At 42.1% G+C, this 10374-nt stretch overlaps 1 protein-coding gene across 1 annotated transcript; it reads left to right on the top strand.

Moving 5' to 3' along the window:
• Positions 1 to 520: 520 nt before the first annotated feature.
• Positions 521 to 1600, top strand: LOC119484283 (transcription factor Maf-like). The gene has a single exon (XM_037762998.1). It carries the CDS (start codon positions 548 to 550, stop codon positions 1598 to 1600), a length of 1053 nt encoding a protein of 350 aa, XP_037618926.1. The 5' UTR covers positions 521 to 547.
• Positions 1601 to 10374: the final 8774 nt, after the last annotated feature.

Here is a 10374-nt window from a genome sequence, read left to right as displayed (position 1 = left end):
ACTATTATGCTAATGAGGTCCCCAGGCTCGGCTCCTGATTGGCTGAGTCTCAGTCAATTTCATATTTCAGTGGTGACGTCAGAGCGCCTATAAAACTCACAATGCTTTTTAACTCGTCGTCTGACTGATGAGAATAAAAACTATCAATCGTTGGCTGGAGTTTTTTTTTTCCTCCACAAAGCAACTATTTTCCGGGACACGTGCGTGCAGCGCGCACTAATCCTGAAAGGAGGCATGAAGTGTTAAATGGTGGAAACAGAGAAGCGGCGCTCAGACACACGCACGCGGAGAGAGGAGGAATCAGCTGCTGTCTGAAGCTTCTCTGCAACTCACACTGAAGAAAAAAAACTTATCGACTCACAAAGCAGAAGCTGCGCGCCGCAATTAGTGCGTGAGAATCTACTTTTTCTGCGGTTTTGAAGCAAATCAAGAAATCACGCTGGCTCAGTGCGTGTCTCCGTGCGTGTCTCAGTGCGTGTCTCAGCAGCAGACTGTGACAGGTGCTCCTCATCCTCATCCTCTTTGCAGGACTGTCAGCAGCAGGAGGATGGCATCAGAGCTGGCAATGAGCAACTCCGACCTGCCCACCAGTCCCCTGGCCATGGAATATGTTAATGACTTCGATCTGATGAAGTTTGAAGTGAAGAAGGAGCCGCTGGAGCCGGATCCGGATCGCAGCATCAGCCTCCTCCAGTGCCAGAGCCAGAACCAGAGCCAGAACCGCCTGGTCGCCGGGGGATCCCTGTCTTCCACCCCGATGAGCACACCCTGCAGCTCGGTTCCTCCGTCGCCCAGCTTCTCGGCTCCCAGTCCGGGATCAGGATCAGGATCGGGGTCGGGATCGGGGAGCGAGCAGAAGGCGCATCTGGAGGATTTCTACTGGATGACCGGCTACCAACAGCAGCTGAACCCAGAAGCTCTGGGCTTTAGTCCGGAGGACGCCGTAGAGGCGCTGATCAGCAGCAGCCACCAGCTCCAGAGCTTCGACGGCTATGCCCGGGGGGGGCCGCCGTTCGGAGGCTCCGCGGCCGGGCCGGGAGGCTCCATGGCCGGGGAGGAGATGGGATCAGCAGCCGCCGTAGTCTCCGCGGTCATCGCTGCAGCTGCAGCCCAGAACCAGAGCCAGAACCCGCACCACCACCACCACCATCACCACCACCACCACGCCGGAGCGCACCACCCGTCCTCCGGGTCCCAGTCCTCCGGGGGCGGGGGCGGCCACCAGCACCTGCTGAGGCTGGAGGACCGCTTCTCAGACGACCAGCTGGTCACCATGTCGGTCCGGGAGCTGAACCGGCAGCTCCGGGGGGTCAGCAAGGAGGAGGTGATCCGGCTGAAGCAGAAGAGGAGGACTCTAAAGAACCGCGGCTACGCGCAGTCCTGCAGGTACAAGCGGGTCCAGCAGAGACACGTCCTGGAGGGAGAGAAGACCCAGCTGATCCAGCAGGTGGATCATCTGAAGCAGGAGATCCTCCGGCTGGCCAGAGAGAGAGACCTCTACAAGGACAAGTACGAGAAGCTCATCAGCACCGGCTTCAGGGAAACCGGAGGGTCCAACAGCTCCGACAACAACCCGTCCAGTCCGGAGTTCTTCATGTGAGTCAAAGCACCGACCCGCATCCTCATAATAACCCGAACCCGTCCAGTCCGGAGTTCTTCATGTGAGTCCCGGCCCTGAAAATAACTTTAAATAACTTTAAACAGCCGGCCCGCATCATTCTAACAACCGGCCCGCATCATTCTAACAACCGGCCCGCGTTTTAATCACCGGCCCGCATCATTCTAACAACCGGCCCGCGTTTTAATCACCGGCCCGCATCATTCTAACAACCGGCCCGCGTTTTAATCACCGGCCCGCATCATTCTAACAACCGGCCCGCATCATTCTAACAACCGGCCCGCGTTTTAATCACCGGCCCGCATCATTCTAACGACCGGCCCGCGTTTTAATCACCCCTAAACCCCTAAACCCCTAAACCCCTCACCAAGAAACAGAAAGAACACCTTTAATTTACACGCAGCTAAACTCAGGTTATAATAGTTATAATAGTTATAATAGTTATAAGAGTTATAAGAGTTAAAATAGTTATAATAGTTATAATAGTTATAAGAGTTATAAGAGTTATAAGAGTTATAATAGTTATAATAGTTATAATAGTTATTATAGTTATAAGAGTTATAATAGTTATAATAGTTATAATAGTTATTATAGTTATAAGAGTTATAATAGTTATAATAGTTATAATAGTTATAATAGTTATAAGAGTTATAATAGTTGTTATAGTTATAATAGTTATTATAGTTGTTATAGTTATAATAGTTGTTATAGTTATAATAGTTATAAGAGTTATAAGAGTTATAAGAGTTAAAATAGTTATTATAGTTATAAGAGTTATAATAGTTATAAGAGTTATAAGAGTTATAATAGTTATAATAGTTATAATAGTTATTATAGTTATAATAGTTATAATAGTTATAATAGTTATAATAGTTATAAGAGTTATAAGAGTTAAAATAGTTATTATAGTTATAAGAGTTATAATAGTTATAATAGTTATTATAACCCCCAGACTCAGAGGAGCTGTTAAAGCTGTTAAAGCTGTTAAAGCTGTTAAAGCTGTTAAAGATGTTAAAGCTGTTAAAGATGTTAAAGTTAGTTAAAGTTAGTTAAAGTTAGTTAAAGACAAAAGAGTTTTACACTTTTCTGCATTTTAAAAGTATTTTGTTTCGGGGTTAGGTTCTTGTTTGATTTATGTTTTATCACTTTTAAAGGACATAAATAGGCTATGAATAGGCCTGTTGAAATTAATAAGAATTCGGTTCGTATAAATATTGTTAAAGGATTTCTGTCTTTAGACACTTTGCTGAGGAAATGTCCCTAATAACCCTAATTAATAATAATTAATAATAACCCTAATAACCAGGTCCTTTACAGCCTCATCATCCGACTCGCTTCACCTAAAATCAGTTTTATGAAATCCAACAATCCTCAAACGCAGCAGCTTTATTTTGATGTGCATTTATTTTGTTTTGTTTAAAGTCAATTTATATTTTATATGAATGATCTCATTTTCATATCATCCATATTTGTGTGTTGAAGGATGTGAGCGTGTGACAGTGAAGCCGTGCGTGCTGGTCGTGCACGGATCGTGTTTTTGTGAACTGGTGTAAGATGATTGTATTTTACTGCATTAATCTCTTTATGGGATGCATTTATAAAACGAGCAGGTAAATTCATCCATCGCTTTGTTTCATAAAAGAACCTTTTCTAGGAGGAAAACGAGATTATGGAATAAAACAACTTGATATTGATTTATTCTCGCAGACCATCAGGCTGATCGGGATATTTAGCAGAAACTATTATTACTAAATTAACTAAATTAATTATTGCGATCAAAACGTGAAGCTGAAAATAAAATGCTTTGAACAGAAAAGAAGCTGTTTCTGAAATAAATGAGAAATAGACCTTTCTGTCAACAGAAGATCTGCAGCTCGTTTTAATCTGTGTTTTTCATTCCGTTTACCAGAACCAGTAAATATCATAATATAATAAACTGTCAACTGGTTGGAGATGGAGATGATCTGTTGTCCCGAAGCTGTAGAATAATTAAGATGATGATTTCTAAACAGTCTAATGTATTGTCTGGACAGTACACTTACTTTATATATTTAATACTTTTACCTTTTATCAATAAACCTTCATGAATGAAACAAAAATATTCTCCTGGAAATGTTTGTTATTTTTGTTCTCTTTAGTTTTGCATGTCTTTAATCTCCTCTCGATCTGAACTGGAAGATAAACACAAGAAGAAAATGTCAATTACAAATGTCATCGAGATAACGGAAACATCTGCTCACACACATCTGGGTTCGACTGAAGCGCGATGCAGATGTTGCGCACAAAGCGCGTAATTATATATTATATTATATTATATTATATTATATTATATTATATTATTCCAGCTCTCTGAAGTCATTTTATTCTTTGACTCAATATGCGGTTTTCTTTCTTTTATTTAATATATATTCTCTGAAAAACACTCGGATACTTCATAGTATCAAAGTATTTACTAAATAATACTTCATAGTATCAAAGTATTTACTAAATAATACTTCATAGTATCAAAGTATTTACTAAATAATACTTCATAGTATCAAAGTATTTACTAAATAATACTTCATATTATCAAAGTATTTACTAAATAATACTTCATAGTATCAAAGTATTTACTAAATAATACTTCATAGTATCAAAGTATTTACTAAATAATACTTCATAGTATCAAAGTATTTACTAAATAATACTTCATAGTATCAAAGTATTTACTAAATAATACTTCATATTATCAAAGTATTTACTAAATAATACTTCATAGTATCAAAGTATTTACTAAATAATACTTCATAGTATCAAAGTATTTACTAAATAATACTTCATAGTATCAAAGTATTTACTAAATAATACTTCATAGTATCAAAGTATTTACTAAATAATACTTCATAGTATCAAAGTATTTTCTTTTTCTTCTGTTGCTTCTGCAGAAATAAAGCGACGCTGTTCAGCTGTTGTTTTAAATGAGAGACAGAACAACTCTTTAATTTCTGTTTAACTGAGAGAACAGCTCAGAGTTTCTATATCTGTAGTTTCTGGCCTCAGGGCCTCAGCAGCTGTCCTAGAACAGATCAGTTCATGAAGGTAATGATTGATTTCAGAGTAAACTAAAGGAGCTTCTACTTGTTGAATATTGTCCTCAGAGAGTTTCATTTAAAATCGACCTGAGTCAAAAGTCCACATAACAGAAATGATCAAATATAGGATTATATACAAATATGTACAATTTAGAAAATATAAACTTTGACTTCCTGCAAATAATTCAGTCAGAAAATAAACTTTACAGAGTCAACACTTTATACTAATGATGTGGTGATATGATTCAAATAGTCTAATTTCTATTTAGACTAAACTTACAGTCAGATTTACTCTGACAAATGTTTGTGACGCGAGATATTTAATATTTAGGAAATCCACCACTTTCGCTTCAGTGCAGAGATCCTCTGTTTGACTCTGACATCACAAATACAGAGAAGAGTCAAAACAGAAAAGCCACAGGAGGCAGACGGAGCGGCTGACGGGGTTTAGAGTTAGAGTTATTATTATTAGTCATTAGGTTACAGTTAGGAGGTTACAGTTAGGGTGTTAGGAGGTTAGAGTTAGGGTGTTAGGAGGTTAGAGTTAGGGTGTTAGGAGGTTAGAGTTAGGGAGTTAGGAGGTTAGAGTTATTATTATTAATCATTAGGTTACAGTTAGGAGGTTACAGTTAGGGAGTTAGGAGGTTAGAGTTAGGGTGTTAGGAGGTTAGAGTTAGGGAGTTAGGAGGTTAGAGTTATTATTATTAATCATTAGGTTACAGTTAGGAGGTTACAGTTAGGGAGTTAGGAGGTTAGAGTTAGGGTGTTAGGAGGTTAGAGTTAGGGAGTTAGGAGGTTAGAGTTATTATTATTAATCATTAGGTTACAGTTAGGAGGTTACAGTTAGGGAGTTAGGAGGTTAGAGTTAGGGAGTTAGGAGGTTACAGTTAGGGTGTTAGGAGGTTAGAGTTAGGGAGTTAGGAGGTTACAGTTAGGGTGTTAGGAGGTTAGAGTTAGGGAGTTAGGAGGTTAGAGTTAGAGTTATTATTATTAATCATTAGGTTACAGTTAGGGTGTTAGGAGGTTACAGTTAGGGAGTTAGGAGGTTACAGTTAGGGAGTTAGGAGGTTAGAGTTAGGGAGTTAGGAGGTTACAGTTAGGGTGTTAGGAGGTTAGAGTTAGGGAGTTAGGAGGTTAGAGTTAGAGTTATTATTATTAATCATTAGGTTACAGTTAGGGTGTTAGGAGGTTAGAGTTAGGGTGTTAGGAGGTTAGAGTTAGGGAGTTAGGAGGTTAGAGTTATTATTATTAATCATTAGGTTACAGTTAGGGTGTTAGGAGGTTAGAGTTAGGGTGTTAGGAGGTTAGAGTTAGGGAGTTAGGAGGTTAGAGTTATTATTATTAATCATTAGGTTACAGTTAGGAGGTTACAGTTAGGGTGTTAGGAGGTTAGAGTTAGGGTGTTAGGAGGTTAGAGTTAGGGAGTTAGGAGGTTAGAGTTATTATTATTAATCATTAGGTTACAGTTAGGGAGTTAGGAGGTTAGAGTTAGGAGGTTAGAGTTAGAGTTATTATTATTAGTCATTAGGTTACAGTTAGGGAGTTAGGAGGTTAGAGTTAGGAGGTTAGAGTTAGGGAGTTAGAGTTAGGGTGTTAGGAGGTTAGAGTTAGGAGGTTAGAGTTAGAGTTATTATTATTAATCATTAGGTTACAGTTAGGAGGTTAGAGTTAGAGTTATTATTATTAATCATTAGGTTACAGTTAGGGAGTTAGGAGGTTAGAGTTAGGAGGTTAGAGTTAGAGTTATTATTATTAGTCATTAGGTTACAGTTAGGAGGTTAGAGTTAGGGAGTTAGGAGGTTAGAGTTAGAGTTATTATTATTAATCATTAGGTTACAGTTAGGGAGTTAGGAGGTTAGAGTTAGGAGGTTAGAGTTAGGAGGTTAGAGTTAGGGAGTTAGAGTTAGGGTGTTAGGAGGTTAGAGTTAGGGAGTTAGGAGGTTAGAGTTAGAGTTATTATTATTAATCATTAGGTTACAGTTAGGGAGTTAGGAGGTTAGAGTTAGGAGGTTAGAGTTAGGAGGTTAGAGTTAGGGAGTTAGAGTTAGGGTGTTAGGAGGTTAGAGTTAGGGAGTTAGGAGGTTAGAGTTAGAGTTATTATTATTAATCATTAGGTTACAGTTAGGGAGTTAGGAGGTTAGAGTTAGGAGGTTAGAGTTAGGAGGTTAGAGTTAGAGTTATTATTATTAGTCATTAGGTTACAGTTAGGGAGTTAGGAGGTTAGAGTTAGGAGGTTAGAGTTAGGAGGTTAGAGTTAGGGAGTTAGAGTTAGGGTGTTAGGAGGTTAGAGTTAGGAGGTTAGAGTTAGGGAGTTAGAGTTAGGAAGTTAGAGTTAGGAGGTTAGAGTTAGGAGGTTAGAGTTAGGGAGTTAGAGTTAGGGTGTTAGGAGGTTAGAGTTAGGAGGTTAGAGATAGGAGGTTAGAGTTAGGAAGTTAGAGTTAGGAAGTTAGGAGGTTAGGGAGTTAGGGGGTTATAGTTAGGGAGTTAGGGGGTTAGAGTTAGGACGTTAGAGTTAGGGAGTTAGAGTTAGGGTGTTAGGAGGTTAGAGTTAGGACGTTAGAGTTAGGGAGTTAGAGTTAGGGTGTTAGGAGGTTAGAGTTAGGACGTTAGAGTTAGGGAGTTAGAGTTAGGGTGTTAGGAGGTTAGAGTTAGGAGGTTAGAGTTAGGAGGTTAGAGTTAGGGAGTTAGAGTTAGGAGGTTAGAGTTAGGAGGTTAGAGTTAGGGAGTTAGAGTTAGGAAGTTAGAGTTAGGAGGTTAGAGTTAGGAAGTTAGAGTTAGGAAGTTAGGAGGTTAGGGAGTTAGGGGTTAGAGTTAGGGGGTTAGAGTTAGGAGGCTAGGGAGTTAGAGTTAGGAGGTTAGAGTTAGGAGGTTAGAGTTAGGAGGTTAGAGTTAGGAAGTTAGAGTTAGGAAGTTAGGAGGTTAGGGAGTTAGGGGGTTAGAGTTAGGGGGTTAGAGTTAGGAGGTTAGGGAGTTAGAGTTAGGAGGTTAGGGAGTTAGGGGGTTAGAGTTAGGAGGTTACAGTTAGGGAGTTAGAGTTAGGAAGTTAGAGTTAGGAAGTTAGGAGGTTAGGGAGTTAGGGGGTTAGAGTTAGGGGGTTAGAGTTAGGAGGTTAGGGAGTTAGGGGGTTAGAGTTAGGGAGTTAGAGTTAGGAGGTTAGAGTTAGGACGTTAGAGTTAGGGAGTTAGGAGGTTAGAGTTAGGAGGTTAGGGAGTTAGGGGGTTAGAGTTAGGACGTTAGAGTTAGGGAGTTAGGAGGTTAGAGTTAGGGAGTTAGGAGGTTAGAGTTAGGAGGTTAGGGAGTTAGGGGGTTAGAGTTAGGACGTTAGAGTTAGGGAGTTAGGAGGTTAGAGTTAGGGAGTTAGGAGGTTAGAGTTAGGAGGTTAGGGAGTTAGGGGGTTAGAGTTAGGACGTTAGAGTTAGGGAGTTAGGAGGTTAGAGTTAGGGAGTTAGGAGGTTAGAGTTAGAGAGTTAGGAGGTTAGGGTTAGGGAGTTAGGAGGTTAGAGTTAGGAGGTTAGGGGGTTAGAGTTAGGAGGTTAGGGAGTTAGGGGGTTAGAGTTAGGACGTTAGAGTTAGGGAGTTAGGAGGTTAGAGTTAGAGAGTTAGGAGGTTAGAGTTAGAGAGTTAGGAGGTTAGGGTTAGGGAGTTAGGAGGTTAGGGGGTTAGGGAGTTAGGAGGTTAGGGTTAGAGAGTTAGGAGGTTAGGGTTAGGGAGTTAGGAGGTTAGGGTTAGGGAGTTAGGAGGTTAGAGTTAGGAGGTTAGGGGGTTAGAGTTAGGAGGTTAGAGTTAGGGAGTTAGGAGGTTAGAGTTAGAGAGTTAGGAGGTTAGAGTTAGAGAGTTAGGAGGTTAGGGTTAGGGAGTTAGGAGGTTAGGGGGTTAGGGAGTTAGGAGGTTAGGGTTAGGGAGTTAGGAGGTTAGGGTTAGGGAGTTAGGAGGTTAGAGTTAGGAGGTTAGGGGGTTAGAGTTAGGAGGTTAGAGTTAGGGAGTTAGGAGGTTAGAGTTAGAGAGTTAGGAGGTTAGGGGGTTAGGGAGTTAGGAGGTTAGGGTTAGGGAGTTAGGAGGTTAGGGGGTTAGGGAGTTAGGAGGTTAGGGTTAGGGAGTTAGGAGGTTAGAGTTAGAGAGTTAGGAGGTTAGGGGGTTAGGGAGTTAGGAGGTTAGGGTTAGGGAGTTAGGAGGTTAGAGTTAGAGAGTTAGGAGGTTAGGGGGTTAGGGAGTTAGGAGGTTAGGGTTAGGGAGTTAGGAGGTTAGGGGGTTAGGGAGTTAGGAGGTTAGGGTTAGGGAGTTAGGAGGTTAGGGTTAGGGAGTTAGGAGGTTAGGGGGTTAGGGAGTTAGGAGGTTAGAGTTAGGGAGTTAGGAGGTTAGGGTTAGGGAGTTAGGAGGTTAGGGGGTTAGGGAGTTAGGAGGTTAGGGTTAGGGAGTTAGGAGGTTAGGGGGTTAGGGAGTTAGGAGGTTAGGGTTAGGGAGTTAGGAGGTTAGGGTTAGGGAGTTAGGAGGTTAGAGTTAGGGAGTTAGGAGGTTAGGGTTAGGAAGTTAGGAGGTTAGGGTTAGGAAGTTAGGAGGTTAGGGGGTTAGGCAGCTTCAAACGAGCCTCTGAATCTGGCTGAATCTGGCCTGCAGACTGTTTCTCCTCCTGCTGAACTCAGTGCATCCTAAAGAGATAAAGTCTGCACGGGGTCTGGGTTAGGCTGCCATGCAAGGTCACTGCCACTCTGTGTGTGTGTGTGTGTGTCTGTGTGTGTGTGTGTGTGTGTGTGTGTGAGGAGGGATGTTATCTCTTCCCGCTGCAGGACCGTTGCCAGTCTGAGTGCGTGCATGTGCTGTGCATGTGCTGTCTCAGGTCTCAGTGTGTATGATGAACAGAAATTGTTGTTTTTTCATAGAAACTTTAAAAAGCACCACAGCGATGGTGTGAACGCAGACTCGCTCTGTGTCTCACCTGTACAACACACACACACACACGCACACACGCACGCGCGCACGCACACACACACACACACACACACACAGTGGCTCGGACGTTAGCTCTCATGGAAGCCCAGAGCCAGAGTGAGGGACAAGATGGGAGAGCACGATCCTCTCGTGCCTGGAGGAATGATTTTCTCTGTGATTAAAAGTGAGTGAGAGACAGAGAGATAGAGCAGGAGGGATAGAGAGAGACAGAGAGAGAGACGGAGAGAGAGAGAGATAGAGCAGGAGGGATAGAGAGAGACAGAGAGAGATAGAGCAGGAGGGATAGAGAGAGACAGAGAGAGAGAGAGAGAGAGAAGGAGAGAGAGAGAGAGAGAGAGCAGGAGGGATAGAGAGAGCAAGAGAGAGAGAGAGAGAAGGAGAGAGAGAGAGAGATAGAGCAGGAGGGATAGAGAGAGACAGAGAGAGAGACAGGGAGAGAGCAGGAGGGATAGAGAGAGACAGAGAGAGAGAGAGAGAGAGACAGAGAGAGAGCAGGAGTGATAGAGAGAGAGAGAGAGAGACAGAGAGAGAGCAGGAGTGATAGAGAGAGACAGAGAGAGAGCAGGAGGGATAGAGAGAGAGAGAGAGAGAGAGAGAGAGAGAGAGAGAGCAGGAGGGATAGAGAGAGACAGAGAGAGAGACAGAGAGAGACAGAGAGAGAGCAGGATGGATAGAGAGAGACAGAGAGAGAGAGAGAGAGAGAGAGAGAGCAGGAGGGATAGAGAGAGACAGAGAGAG

The sequence above is a fragment of the Sebastes umbrosus genome, unplaced genomic scaffold (assembly GCF_015220745.1).
Source record: "Sebastes umbrosus isolate fSebUmb1 unplaced genomic scaffold, fSebUmb1.pri scaffold_130_arrow_ctg1, whole genome shotgun sequence".
NCBI lineage: Eukaryota > Metazoa > Chordata > Actinopteri > Perciformes > Sebastidae > Sebastes > Sebastes umbrosus.
This window is presented reverse-complemented; position numbering and strand designations above follow the sequence as displayed.